Source organism: Vipera ursinii (assembly GCF_947247035.1).
Source record: "Vipera ursinii genome assembly, chromosome: 10".
Lineage (NCBI taxonomy): Eukaryota > Metazoa > Chordata > Lepidosauria > Squamata > Viperidae > Vipera > Vipera ursinii.
Window position 1 is genome coordinate 11,105,665 of NC_139520.1, and position 15,563 is coordinate 11,121,227.

General features: G+C 37.1%; 1 protein-coding gene across 1 annotated transcript in view; it reads right to left on the bottom strand.

The window, feature by feature from the left end:
- Positions 1-697: 697 nt before the first annotated feature.
- The window catches only part of CDH8 (cadherin 8), a gene marked incomplete at its 3' end in the record, with an annotated part of 198,355 nt that continues 183,489 nt past the window's right edge, over positions 698-15,563 (bottom strand). The window contains exons 10-11 of the mRNA XM_083370510.1: positions 4,096-4,347; positions 698-1,191 (exon numbers count right to left, since the gene is read on the bottom strand). Coding sequence (XP_083226636.1) covers positions 698-1,191; positions 4,096-4,347 — 746 coding nt within the window. The remainder of the gene's footprint in view (positions 1,192-4,095; positions 4,348-15,563) is intronic.

The window sequence follows — 15,563 nt, forward strand, 5'->3', positions numbered from 1 at the left end:
GGATTAAGAACATGTGAATATTTTAAGGCTTGACACAAATATTTAAAGATGTTATTGTTCGGTCTGTGGTGGTTTTTTTTTTTGCAGCCAACAATTATCCTATGTACAACTTTGAGTCACTGCACAGTTGAGGCCAAGAGGGGTTTTTTAAGAAAAGAAAAGAAAAATCAGCATTGGAAAGACGACAGATATTGCTTTAAATTTTTATGTTTTGTTTTTCTTTGTCCCTTGTGGAATCTTGGTGGGCAGTGGGGAGATAAATCCTTTGTTCTTAATGGACTCTCAGAAGATAATCTTCTTTACCAAAAAAAAAAAAAAGTCCTACAGAAGTCCATTAGGAAGGCAAAGACCTTCTCCATTGCATTACTGGTTCCCGTTGCCAAAGACGATCAAGCTCTAAACCCCATCTTCAGAGTGGTCATGTGAATATAGAATATCCAAAGACTTCTAGACACTCTACATACTTAACGCCACACTCCACGAGACTCAGACCTCCTAACATATATATTTTTTTTGATTTATGTACTTTTTTTTGGTTCAACATTACGATGTAGTTGATTTTAAAAGATGACTGGTGCTAAAGTTGCCCCTAAACAAAAAGCCACATTAGTCATAATGAACTGTGGTGGCCCTAGAATATTACACGAGAGTTTTAAGTCAAGACTGGGAAAAAAAAGTGAGCATTTGTAATCCACTGTCAAGTTTCTTTGTCACTTTCCCCCACTGAATATAATTCCCCAAGTCTTTTAAAACGGGGTCCCCATTCACTGAGGTAGTCAAAATTCTGATCTGAGTCTGAAGTTGACGACTCTAAAGAACTTAAGGAACCAGCCACTGATCCTCTTCCCTCATAACCATATATCTGAATTGAGTCATACGGAGGAGCTGTGGGGTCATTATCAGCCTCGTGGAGTCTAACATTGATAAATTCATCAACATCAACCCCATTAGGGACTGGTGCCAGGCCCTGCCTGGGCATAAATTGAAGATCAGGTTTAATATCCTTACGGGGTAAAAATCCATTTATTCCGTCTGGGTTCTGCAGCGTCGCGATGTCGAACGCTTCGGTGTCTTCTTCGCCACCTCCTTCGTCATCGTATCGGATGATGTTTTCTCTCACGTCTTCGTCATCTTTGATAATCAGAGGCTCATTCTTATGTCTCCGTAACGTTACAAAAAGCACCACAATGACTGCAAAGGAAATATCACAAAATGGTGAGCCCGGATGACAGCTCCTAAATACAAGGTCTGGAATCATTAATAACAGAAGCGAGAAGAAATTAACACATCCCAAGCATAGAACTATCGACCCTCCATTTGAATCCATCAAGTGAAAATGAGCTTTTTCCGCTCTAAATAATTGTTTCCTCTGTAAATACCTCTTACTCCTTCCTCCTAACCTTTGGCTTCCTCTGGATCAGCCTACATTCTATATTCTGGAAAGGGCTGAAAGTTCTTCAGGATTCCCCTTTAACTTCTCTTCATTGGTTTATACGTGATCCTCTGGAATTTGCCTCTGATCACTCTACATCCTATATTCTGGAGAGGATGATAATTCTTCAGGTTTTCACTTCCCTTCATAGGATTTATGTTTTTACTTGCACTTCTTTAAAACTTATTATAGCCATTCAACCACAAATGCTGAAATCAGTGGCCCAATCTGAAGCTATTTTCTCTATTACCACATAGAATTTGTGATGCAATACTTACTAGAAATGTTAATATAGGTACAAGAACACCCAGAGGAATAAATCCCATACTCTTTACAAACTCCAAGAAATTGTAGCCCAACTCGTAAGCTTTAACACGGGAAGGCAGCTATATCCATTTTATGTCATGATTCTATTCCACTGTTTCAAGAGTGGCCTTTGGCCATCACGAAGTTCTGATTTAATTATTATTAGTTCTAATTATTTTAATTATAGGTTCTAATTATTTCTATGCCACTTGCAGCTTTTGAGAGTTGGTGCTTAAAATACCTGGAGGACACTAACACTTTTTACCTGGGTTCTGTTAGCGTAGATTTATTTCCATCAGGATTTAATTCCAAGTTGAATTATTTGGAGCCAAGTGAGGATATTTCTTTTCCCTCAGAAAAAGTAAGAATTTTAGAATACCAAATGATTTTCTTTAAAATACATCTGCACACTCGAAGGGTGTTTATGTGTACTATGGAACCAACAGTTTCCCTTTTTTAAAAAAAAATGATTGGAGAAAGATTTATGCTTGGATGAAATTTCTCAAAAACTTTATTCCCTCAAAAAGATAGTACTTGGCAACTGTTTTATCGCTCTTTTGTTTTAAGTTTATTGGTATCAGAAAAGGGATGATACCTTTGTAGAGTAGGTTTGTTGTTGTTACACATTTTTGTATAAATCTGTATAAATTATATAGGCCAATCAATCTGAAACAAAGAAGCAAAACAGCACAACAAAACACTCAAGGCAGTTTCTTTCTGTGGCCCGTGGCTTGACTATTAAGTATGAAAAGTCTGAAGAAGCTTCTTGAGTGAGAAATGAAACATCTTCAAAGAAAAATAAGAAAGTCCAGTTGCCTCGTAAAAAAAGCATCTTTGGGATAATTATGACCTGGATGACTGAGAATCTCCATAGGCATTCTATTTATGAAAATTTTACTGAAATTCTCTTGTCTTTTGGAAAACAGAAACAAATTTCTTTCCTAAAATGCATGAGAACGGCTGGATTAAAATACAGAGTATTTTCTTTTAGTTTGATATAATCTCATATATCATTATACCAGGGCAGTTTGGAAAAGAAAATTGAAAACTAGCGAAGACGTCTGCAGATGTTGACAAAATAAATTTCAGGTGTTTCTGCTTCATTTCATTTATTACTAAGAATGTTTTTTCAATATATTTCATTCATATTTTTATTCAAATTTATTTCTGAGCTTCTGTTGGTTCCTACAAGTCCTGCTCTGCAGAAGTCTACTTGAAATCTGAGAGCCAGGGAACTTATAAACTACAAGATGTGTGTTTTTATTTTTTAAAAAAAATCATATATGGAGGGTAAAGACCAAAGTTCACCTATCTGCTAAATGAATGAAAAAGACCAAAGTTCACCTATCTGCTAAATCAGCTTTCTCCAACTTGGATTCTCTCCAGATGTATGAACACAGAGTTCTTAGCAATGGCCTCCTGCTGACTGGGGCATTCTAGGATTTTAACTTTATGGTATCATTACTTTAGTTCTGTTTTTAAGCTTTATACCTACAGACTCAGATCTTCTTCTTCTTTACTTCATTTATACTGAAGATGTTTTGAAACTAGACAGAGACGAGTATTTAAGCCCAAGAGTTTGTCCGGTAAATATATTTTAATGGAATGTTGACTCATTTTCAAGAATCTTTCACTTGCTTTTTATGTGACTATTTTATATCTTTGCATCTCTTGCATTGGGTTAAATTTGTATTAATGCTGTTAGGCATCTGGGTTGCCACTGATGGAAAAGTGGACATAATTGGAAGAAATTAAATAAATGAATGACTTGAATTGGCATATAAAAAACAGCAGGGGTTAGGTTGAATCAATCTATACTCAGATTTCTTTCCTAGATGTTCTTCCTGAGAAGTGCATTTTTTTATTCATGAGATTTGTATCTCTTTGATCCAGATAATCAAGGCAGCATACATTCCTTTTTTCTTCTTCTATCATAATTAGCCTTTGGTATGGTAAGAATCTGAATATGATTTTGAGGAAATACTTTGAATCTCACATAAGTCTAACCACAGCATCCCTCTGCTTTCATTGAAAGAGATACATATTTCCTTCAGCTTGAGAGCTTGAAGGAAAGATGTGGGTGCTTTAAGAGTCTCACTTCAAGGATTCGGTTAATGAGTTCGGACACATTTTTTAAAGCTCACACAGAAACCTGAAAAAGATGTGCATGGTTTAGGGAACATAATAGAGATGTCTTTCTTCTAAATCATTTTTGAAGTGGGAACACCCAAAGAGAGGCCAGACCCAAGTCACCATATGAACTTCTATGTCCAAAAATGGATTTCAATGCAGATCCCCGTCATCCCAGTTGAACAACCTAATCACTGTGTCTTTCCCAGCAATATATTCATACGTACCTAAAAGCAAAATGATGCAGGCCAGAATTGCTATTAAAGCACCCATGCTGAGACCAATAGGAAGAACATAAGCTTCAGCATTGCAGGACTGGGCAATGCCATCATTGCTGCAGCCACAGACCTTAATGGTAAGAGTACTAGTGCTACTCATTGGAGGATTCCCACTGTCACTGATGATGATGGGTAAAAAATAGACTTCTTGTTTCTGCCGGCTGAATCCGTTGCGTTTGGTCAAAATGTTGAATGTGTTATCTGGAAGGCAGAAGTCAAAGAGAGAGAATAGAGTTTTCAGTTTTCCGAAAAGTATTAGCTTTGTGGTACCTTCCTGGTTTTATTTCTCTGAAACATTCTGAATATTTATTATTAACAAAACGGCCAAAATGGTAGTGCTATAATACATGTTGCCTATTTCTTTTTTATGTTCATTTACCCAATATATGGTTTTACTTACCTTGCTTGATCTCCCTTGTCCTGGGAGACATTTGCATGTGTAAGAGTTAGTTCCCCCTTTAAAATCAAGTTATTTACTCTTCCGGTAATGTAATGTAAGTTTTGGATGCTCTTTATTTATTCCATGATTTGATCATGGGTTACATTACTTGGGTAATGTAATGTAATCCTGAACCTCTAGCTTCAATTTATAGCTTCACAGTAGCAGCATGAAAATTCATTCATTCAAACTGCAGTCCGCTTTTCAACAAACTTTCAATAGGAGACATCTCTTAATTGAAAAGTGAAATAATTAAACACCAGTATTCATGTTTATTATTTATTTTAGTTCAGTGGTCCCCAACCTTTGTAGTTCGGCATCCTGATGGAGGGGGAGAGAGGTGAACTGGGCTGTATGAGTGGCGGGCCATCGTGCACGCTTGTAGCTCGACTTGCGTGAGCAGCAGGCTGGCACGCATGCGTGCACAGCTCAACTTGCACAAATTCAGCTGCACACATGCGTGCACACATGCCGGCCCACCGCTCATGCAAGTCAAGTGTGTGCGTGCACACTGGCTCACTGCTTGTGGGGCCTGGTTGCGAATCGCCATGGCCCGGGAGTGGGTTGCAGCCCAGGGATTGGGGATCCCTGTTTTAGTCTATGGACAATATGTCTCATATAGGTCCTGGTGATGAGATAAACAGAGAAAAGGCACACAAGGAAGAAAGGCAAATATTGACCATGGACCCAGAATATTCACTGCATTCCGATAGAGGAGAATATTTGTTGCTCAGAGCTGAAATGAGTGTTTCTTGGTGCTGTTTAAGCTTGGCTGTTTTCTTGCAGAAAACATTACCCAAACCAAGTAGCATCATCAATTATAGTGCCTAGATGGGTAATAAAACATCTACAAAAAAACCGAACCAAACTCAGAGAGCACCAAGGACCCCTTACGCATTGTATTCATTTGGATAAATGAGACAAGACATCACCTTAGTACAACTCATTCTGTTTTCCCAAATGATATTACTTTTATTTTTCACAGCTGTGGCTTAGTTGTCATCAATAAAGCAATGGTCATTTAACTCAGGGCTTTTCAACCTTTTCACCCATTGTACCACTTTTAGGATATGGCAACATCCGAGTACCACCAGCCACCTAGCAAGGTGTCAAAAACTTGATGATCCCCCCCAAAAAAGGAAAAAAAAAGTGATGAAGTACAGGTAGTCCTTGACTTACAACAGTTAGTGACTGTTCAAAGTTACAATGGCACTGAAAAAAGTGCCCCCCCAAGCCACAGCTGAGCAAGACACCTGCCTGCCTGCCCAGCGGTATTCTTCCTCCTGTCCGAGGTTTTCATTGTTGTGAGCATTTCTGTTGAGGATTGGCAGCAGGGGTGGGTGGGGGGGTGTATGGTTTTTACCTCCCTCCCTCTGCTGGGTGGTTGCAGCAGGTTTTGGTCACTTCACATGACCCTGGGACACTGTGACCATCATAAATATGAATCAGTTGCCAAGCATCTGAATGTAAATCACAAGACCCTGGAGATGCTGCAACATTCCAGCTGACCAGCGCTTCTTCTGGGCTCAGCAAAAGCACCAGGATCAGTGCTGAGGTCCAGTTGAAGCCTGGCACTGATCCTGGCACATCCACTGAGCCCTGACAGCCCTGAAGAAGCACTGATCCTGGCACTTTTGCTGAGCCTTGACAGCCCTGGAGCTCCAGCCATCTCTCGCTCAGGCTTGTGCGGTGCTGCCACCAGTTCAGCTCATTCCCCTCCCCTGCTACCACTCCTCTGGGAGGTTGCGTACCACCGGCCAGTTGCCAAAGTACCACAGGTGGTACCCGTACCACTGGTTGAAAAGCCCTGATTTAACTTGTATATTTGTTGAATTTAGTCCTCTCTTTCATTTAACATGTAAAATATAGTCCATGCTCAGGTGAAGTAATTGGTGGCTTTATTTAGCAGCAGGTATTATGAGTATATTAAATCAAATAGCTAAGGATCCCTTAAGTAATTATTGAATTCATTTTACTCCTGAAAGCATGAGATTTTTCTATTACATTAGGGAATCCTACATTATTGGCAGGCAACAGCTTGCCCACTATTTCCCACCTATTAGCATCTCTGGGAGAGGCAGAAAACATTTCAAAAATGTAACATTATTTGATGTATTTCACATTAGCTCTTTATTGCTTTCAGTTGCAGAATCATAAATAGCACAATAATAAATGTTGGAATATTCCTATTCAGAGGTCCACAGGCTTCATTTTGGTTCCCTCCCCCCACTCAACACAATTTTTCATTTATTTTTTTTTCAGAATTTGCACGTACTGTCCAACTAAGTTTGTTTAGTAACTTTTTTCCCCCTCAATAGACACTACAGGTTTTGTCTAGATTTTCTTTAATTTCAGGAAATCCCAAGTTATCCCCAAGTTTCTCCATTAAGCCATACACGTGGATAAAGCCATGTGGGTGATATTCTATTCTCTTTATTATCCAGCATCAATGGTTCTTAGGTTGTGGGTCAGTGGTCACCAAGTCTACCAGAGGTACAAGTAGTCCTCTATTTACAACCAGTTGTTTAGTGACTGCTTAAAGTTACAATGGCACTGAAAAGCTGACTTATAACTGGTTTTCACACTTATGACCATTGCAAGATCCAAGTGCCCACGTAATCAAAAGTTGAATGCTTGACAACTGGTTCATATTTATGATAGTTGCAGTGTCCTGGGCTCCAATGATCCATCTTTGGCAAATTTCTAACAAGTAAGTCAGTGGGGAAATCAGATTCATTTAACAACCTAACAACTGCACTGATTCACTTAACAACTGTGGCAAGAAAAATCATAAAATGAAGCAAAGCTCACACAAATGTCTCACTTAGCAACAGAAATGTTGGGCTCAATTGTGGCCATAAGTCAAGGACTAAAACCATTTGTTTAGTGACAGTTCAAAGTTACAACAGCGTGGAAAAAGTAGGTTACATATCTGATCCTCATACTTTACAACTATCACAACAACTTCACAGTCATGGGATCAAAGTTTGAGCACTTGGTAACTGGCAGATATTTATGATGGTTGCAGCATCCTGGAGTTACTTGATCAACATTTGTGATATTCTCAACCACCTTCTGGCAAGCGAAGTCAACCAGGGAAACCTTAGTTCGAAGTGCTTAATGAATTCTGATTCACTTAACAATTGTGGGAAAAGAGGCAGTAACATTGGATGTGACTCACTAACAACCATCTTGCTTAACAACAGAAATTCTGATCCAAGTTGTAGTCGAAAGTTGAGGACTGCCTGCATAAAAAGTCTTTGGGGTGGATTTCTCTCTTGCTGTCTCTCATCAGGCTTGTCAGATGTTATATATATATTTTCTATCCTGCTCCATGGAGTAGAGAGTTGGTCTCTGACAGAAGGCCACCTGAAGAGATTAGAAGCATTTGAAATGTGGATATACAGGCGGCTGTTACGTAGAAGCTGGGTTGACAATATCAGAAATGAGGTGGTGATAAGCCGCCTGGGAAAGCCAAGGGAAATCATCAAAACAATTAAAAAATGAAAGTTAGAATATTTCGGACACGTGATGTGACATCCAGAAAAATACGGCATACTCCATTTAATCCTCCAGGGAAAGATTGAAGGCAAATGAGGTCCAGGCAGAAGAAGAATGTCATGGCTTCAAAATCTAAGGGACTGGTTTGGACAAAACTCAACAGGACTTTTTCGTGTGGCTGCTGATAAAAACAGGATCACCAACGTCTGATAATGAATATGGCACAAGAAGAAGAAGAAGTCTCTCATCCAATCTCATAAGATTTAATATTCTTGCATGATACTAATAGATTCCGGTTGTTGTTTTTTTAAAAAAAAATAAGGACAATTATTTATTGGACACCATCTGGGTGGTTGTCACTTGTTTATTAGTCCCAACTGGCAATTTTCAGACTGGCAACTTTTGACCTTCTTAGTGACTTTCAAATCTTTTTAGAATTAATATAACAGTCTGTGTAAAGAAAAAAATGTAACTACAATAATAGATCTGTCCCTCTTGCTTGCTTGCTTGCGTGCCTTCTGCAGATTCAAATTCTTTTTGATTTTTTTTAGTAAAAAGAAAGACAGAAGAAAACAAATAATTGGCCAGATCTATAGCAGCTCATAGATTTCTGAAGATTAAAAAATAAAAAAAAATCTGGTGGACACCGAAACGGTTTGACATAAAGCAGACCCATTGCAATCTTAAACCCATTGAGACTTCTATGGAATCTTCTATTTGATGGTAATTTTTTTTCAGGTTGAGTCCTTCAATTTTTTTTTTTATTATAGTCATACACCAGATCCACTCTCTCACTAATCTTGAATTCCATGAGATCTCAAGGCAAGCTAAACCATTAATTAAGCACAGAGAATGGGTTGATATAACATTCTAAAATATGTTAAGTTGTAGTTCAAAGTATCATATAAAAATTGCCTGTGGTTGGGTTTTTAAATCCTTCTCTACCATATCTTTTGTGCAATATTCGCATGTTAATAAGCATATTAATAGAAGAGACTATTTATAGGTTAGGTTTGAACTGTAGAGTCATTGGGGCTCTTGGAGTTTGGTTATTTTCTTGAAAATATTTTATTACCTAACTATGTAATATCTTCAGCAAATAGTGAAGGTGCTTCTTCAGACTAAGCTGAGAGAGTACCAATCATTGATCCACACATGTTTTACTTGGTTATTTAAAATATAGATTTAGAAACAAATTTAAACTTCATTCACAAATGGAATATAAATAATGACAGAATTGGCAAAAAGTATTGAAGGGAGTAGAGACTGACAGATTGATCCAGAAAGGCAACCGTTTCCAGTATTCAGTTCCTATGCTCTAGTTCTGAATCTACCTCTATGTTCAACAGTGATTGGAAATCCTTGGTGATTACAACAATGATTATTTTCGTCGGGGATAGTTTTATTTATTAAAACTGGACCAGTGCAAGTAGGTAAGAATTCAGAGGAGTTTAATGGTCAAAATTAACAAATGTTTTCATAAAATAGATTTAAAACATCATCATGAAGAAAGACCAAATAAAAGGAGAAAGCAGAATTGACAGATTCATCTATCCTTTGCTTGACATGTTGCCTTGAGAGTGCTACCAAGGGATTTAGACACTTTTCTTGAGTTTCTCCATCTTGAAATTTACAGGCCACCTGTCTTCCTGACTAGTAATAAAATCACTTTATCTGACTGACTTTCCCTTCCTGGCAAACACTTTAAAAATAGCACTTGAAAGCCGAGAAAACAGCAGGTGGCTTTTTGAATTGTAGACACCAAGGCTACTGCATGAATTAGCCTGGAAACAGATGTTCAAGAGGATAGTGGGTGTCTTGATCTCCACTCATCTTTCCAATTAACCTCCTCATCCTTCATTATCTTGCTTTTCAGATATTTTATTTACCCATGCCTTCCTTAACAAAGTGAAGTACTTTCCATGTGGAAATAAGTCAGCAATTATTACTGGTTCTATGTATTGCTATGTTCTTCAATAATAGAGGAGCCGACATTACTGGGAGGAGAGAAATACTTGTATCCTTACTTTTTTTCTTTTCTTTCTCTAGCATTCTGAAAAGGGGTTTTCTTTTCCCCTAGACCAAGAGCTACATCTGCCTTTAAGGGATATGGCAAAAGCCACACTGTAAAAAAATAAAAAAATAGATCGGGTCAGGACAAAAATGAAATTGGATTTAATCCCAATTGAATCAAACAATCAGATGCAAGTTAATACTATTTATTTCCCATGCACCCAATAATTTCTTCTCCAGGTACATTAAAAACTTATAATTTGGAAAGATAATTTGAAGGCCTTCATAGCTTGGTATTGTATATATGAGTCTCCATTTGCAACACTTCATTTAGGGGCCATGGAAAGTTACAATGGCACTGGGAAACGTGTCTCATGGCCATTTTTCACACTTATGACCATTGCAGAATCCCTGTGGTTATGTGGTCAAAATTCAGACGCTTGGCAAGTGGCTCGTATTTATGGTTGCAGTGCCCCGGGGTCATGTGATCCCTTTTTGTGACCTTCTGACAAGCAAAGTCAATGAGGGAGCCAAATTCACTTAACAACCATGTTACTAAATTAACAATGGCAGTGATTGTGGTAAGAACAGTTGTTAAATGAGACAAAACTCACTTAACAAATGCCTCACTTGGCAACAGAAATTTGGGGCTCAATTGTGATCGTAAGTCAAGGACTACCTGTATTTAGACTTGGATTTTGTAGTTTCAGGGAAATGTTTAAAGAAAGATAATGTGTTCACTGATGAAGGACTTCCAATATTCTCCTTTCTTCTGAGTTGGTTACACCATCCTTAGATATATGTAAAAAAATATCTTTTCTTAGTTAAGTCTTCTAGAAAAGAAGCTGGAAGGGATGTTGTAGGTCTTCTAGTCCAGCCGTAGAACCTATACCATCTCAGACAAGTGACTTTCCAGTCTCTTCTTAAAAACCTCCAGTGATGGAGCACCCACTTCTGGTGGCAAGCTGTTCCACTGGTTAATTGTCCTCACTATTAGGAAGTTTCTCCTTAATTCCAGGTTGCTTCTGTTTAATGTAATGTAATGGACGAAGCAAAGTGGACAGAGCTAAATCATATTTTTGTGGAAATCAGGTCTTTTGGAGACAGATCATTATTCCTTCTTCAAAACTTGTTTATTTCAGAACTCCCGTGGAAGGTCTGATTCTCCTGCCTCAACAAAAAACAACAACAAAAAAAAAACACCCCACAAAAACCTTCTTACTTCTAATTTTCAGCAGTGTGAGAAGTTGTCCAAAAGCTTATGAACCATCCTTGATTGAGACTGGTGATTTTTTTCTTCTTCTTCAAAAACGATATTCACAAATCATGGAAATGATCTTTCATCTCTTTGTTAGGTGACCAGCCGTGAGATCTCTTGGTTATTGAGTAGCGTATAATTTTGAAAACAAAGAAGTTGGTTTTTGTGGCATATGAAGGGAAGGAAGATTTTATATAGACTTGAGCCTCTATTTAAAAAAAAAAGTACAAAAAAGTACCTTAACGTCAGGTTACATTTCTAGCTTGATTTAAAAAATGAGGAAGAGGACAAACAGCTACGTCTTAAATGTCTCTAAGCCAGGCTTTTATGAAAGCAGCTGATGTTCCTCTACTTCAGGAAACTTTCTTTAGTAAGTAGACATCTGTAAGTTTTCCTGCTATTCAACTTTCCAGCTAGCCAGCTCCTTCTCTCTTTTTCTTCTCTCCATTTTTTAAAAAAATAACTGTTTAGAAATATCAAATCATTAACAGCATGAAAGACTGTATTATAAGTTATCTGTGCTGTGGATATGTTGCCTTTGAAGGGAAAGAAAAGAATTTTTAATTGGGAACTTTTTACAGCTGGAGACTTGAGAAGCTTTGGCAAAAGCACATTTCTTTATGTTCAGATAAAAGTTAGCCAGCCTGAAATGAAAATTGTGATGTTCAGAGTCCTTCTGTGTACTTGGTGAGGAATTACAATATGCTATTACTAAAAGGGGCATTAAATGGAATTTGAAGCAGGAGGGTTTTTTTCTTTTGGAATGCCATAGTAATAGACAGCAGATGAAATATCTTAGATCTTCAGATTAATTTGGGGCACATTTAACTATGCCGTACTGTTTCTCAATTTTATCATTTATCATTCCATACATTTTTTTTCCTTGTCCCTCATCATTAAAGCTAAAGGATCCTGAGAGTTACAGCCTAGCATTTTCTCTAGGTTTTTCATAGGTTGCATTCCACCTTCTTAGAATCATTGCCAGTTTTTTCCAACAAAATTTGGAATTATTGGCAAGGCTTCGGCCTATACTATCCAGATTTAGCCACAAAGATAATGTAAGGCTTCTAAATCAAGATACGTTGACTGGCTGAAGCATTTCCTAAATAATGTGTAACTAGAGAATTGGTCAGGTAATAGAGGCAGCCAAATAGTTAACCAAGCCAAAAAGATTCCACCAGAAAGTATGAGAAAACACTAAGACAAAGTACAAACCAATTCAGATTCCAATAATAATAATAATAATAATAATAATAATAATAATAATAATAATAATAATAATAATAATAATAATAATAATAATAATACCAGGACTGTAGGGTAGAATTCAAGATATCTTGCTATTCTAACAACAGCATATGAATTTCATTTTCAGCACTTGCTTCCAGATAACATGCATATAACCCACAAAGTACACAATGACTCAAAAGTAAATTATAGCTCCAGGGGACTCTTTCTTGCAATCTCATAGTTAAACACCTTTGAGCCTTTTTACTGGATGTCTACCTGCCCTCACGTTTCTTTTTAGGAGTTTGGATATAGTTTCAAGGAATTTGAAGCAACTAACAACAGAAGCAGAGAGGGGAAAAACAAACTTAGTTTGACCAAATAGCTTAGAAAGAATTACATGTTTTAAAGAATACAATGCAGCAGGTCACAGAAACCATGCACAATACACTCTTTTTATGAGAAAGACTCTTTATATGAGCTTGACAATAAAAACAGAATTGTCCTATTTAGCCAGAAGGCTGATTAAAATAAATTATACTGCTTGTTGTTATCACTTTTATAGGCTGTTTTAAAGGGTAATGATATGGTAACCAAGCTCTATACAGGTAGACATATTCATTAATATAAAATGATATATTTTCAGTAAACATCAAAAAATTTACAATGTACGTTGTGGGAAAATCAAATTGATGGCAGCCATAACAGTTTATATTAGAAATTTTATAGAACTACAACACAGGTGTAGAAACTGTTTTATAATTCCAGTTTACTCATTTCGTTGCATCTTATAACATCATCTGCCACGAAGGAAACAAATATTACTACAAAGTATCCTGAACTCAGTCAAAGAATCACCTTGACCTGGTTCATTGGAACCATTTGATCTGAAATGATGATGACACTGATGATTTAATAGTAGAAACATTTAAGAATCTACAATTTCCACATATAATTTTCTGTTGAGAAGCTGGATTCTGGAATTTGATCCTGACAGTCTCAAGGTTGAGTCAGCCTTCTGTCCTTTTGGGGTGGTAAAATTATGACCCAGATTGTTGGAGGCTGACATTGTAAACTGCCCAGAGAATGCTGTAAAATATCAGTCTAAGTGCAATTGCTATTCTGATGGAGAATGTAATAGTTTGCTTTTTAACTTTATTTTTTTGATGTTGGCATAGTTTGTGATCCATTCTGGGTTGGAGTTCATAATTTCAGCAGCTATGTAAGTCTAAAATAATGTTGAAAGAAAAAAAAAAATCTTCATCAGGGTTCAGTCCAAGCCGGGAATAAACAAAATGGAGATGGCTTTAGAAAGAAGGTTACAATTTATTGAAGTGGAGAGCCAGACAGAAAGATGGCTTTGGGAAAAACTGACTACATGTAGTAGGGAGTGGGTTTTTATACGTTCTTGGGCTTTTGTTTGGAGTTGTTCCTGTGGCATGAACTTTGACCTGAGTCTGAGTGTGCCCTTCTGGTATTCTGATGGTGGTGGGTTAATTCTATTATGTCCCAAAGTTCGTATCCTGCTTCCCTGGGGTTGTGGCTGATGAGTGTTGGATTTTTTTTGATGTGAGGGATTGTTGATTCTAGGGTTCTTTGTCTTTCTGATACTAGCTTCCTGGCTCCAATCTTTCTGACAAGATGATGATATCTGCATTTCTGCAGAGCTGGTTTCTGCTTGGGGGAGGGAGACTTGGGGCTATTAAGAAAAACTGGGCATGCTTTTTTGCCTTTTTAAGATCCTTTGGGGAAATATAATATTCAGCCTTTTAATATTCCCAAAAATATTTCTTTCTCTGGGGGGGGAGGTTGACTTCCCACAATAAGATAACGTAAAATTAGCTTTCAGGGACAATTAGTCAATGTCTTAGCCACCTTGAATGCCAAACCTCAACATTCCTCCCCTAGAAATATTATTTTTTAAAAAGTGTTCTTCTTGTCTTGTAATAATTCAAAGTCCATACAATACTATTCAACAATATTGGAGTTATTTGTGAATGAAACAACAGAAAGCCTACTATACACATATTACATTTATTGTTAAGTGGTAGCATACAGGAAAAAAATAAGCTTGCCCCTTCAAATCTTAGACATCAAAACTTTTTTAAGAACTCATGGCTCACATTTTGGTATAGATAAATATATAATAGGCTAATGGGCTTAGAATCATGTTCAAAGAACAAATAATAATATTCACATAAAAGGTGAAAACAGGTAGAGAAGAACAACAATGAGCTTTTGGCCTATCAAATGACACTGCTATTCTCCATAATGAAAAATGACATGGAGATAGTCAAATATTTTAAATCTTTGACACTGGATATCTGTTCCTAAACAGATAGAAAAGAATGACATGCTGTTTTTCCCCCCCGTCCTTCCCTCTTTAATCATCACCTTTAGAAAAAAATGAACTTTAAATAATTATCTGTTTAATTTCTAATTCTGTTCCTTTCAAAATGACTGAACTTTAGATTCATGTAGATAATCGTCTCTAAAGCATGCCAAAACTTTTCTCTGACATTTACTGCAAGAGAATAATATCCTTATAGGATCAGTTCTAGGCTGTATTCCTAGTACTTTTAATTTTTTTTTCTTCTGGCTTTGACTTTTTTCTAGGAAATTTCTCAAAAGTTAAGAACCGTAACCCCAACCTGTTCCTTCATTATTCTTTTTTCTTTCTTTCTAAATTTCTCCTTTCTTTTTAAAATATTTTATCTTATGCATAAATTTAATAAAGTACGTATATTTAGAAAAATCACAAAAACGTGTCTCACTTATTCTGACCACGTCATTCAATGGGATACACTAGAGAAAGCAATTATGTTTGGAAGAGTTAGCAGTAAAAGGAAACCAGGCCATCAAAGAATATGGTAGCTGGACATGCAGGTTTCTTTCATGCTCCAAGTCCACCAGGTATACAACTTGGGGCTCTAAGGCCAATCATGGTCTTCCCAAGCCTTAACCATGAACCCCTTCAAA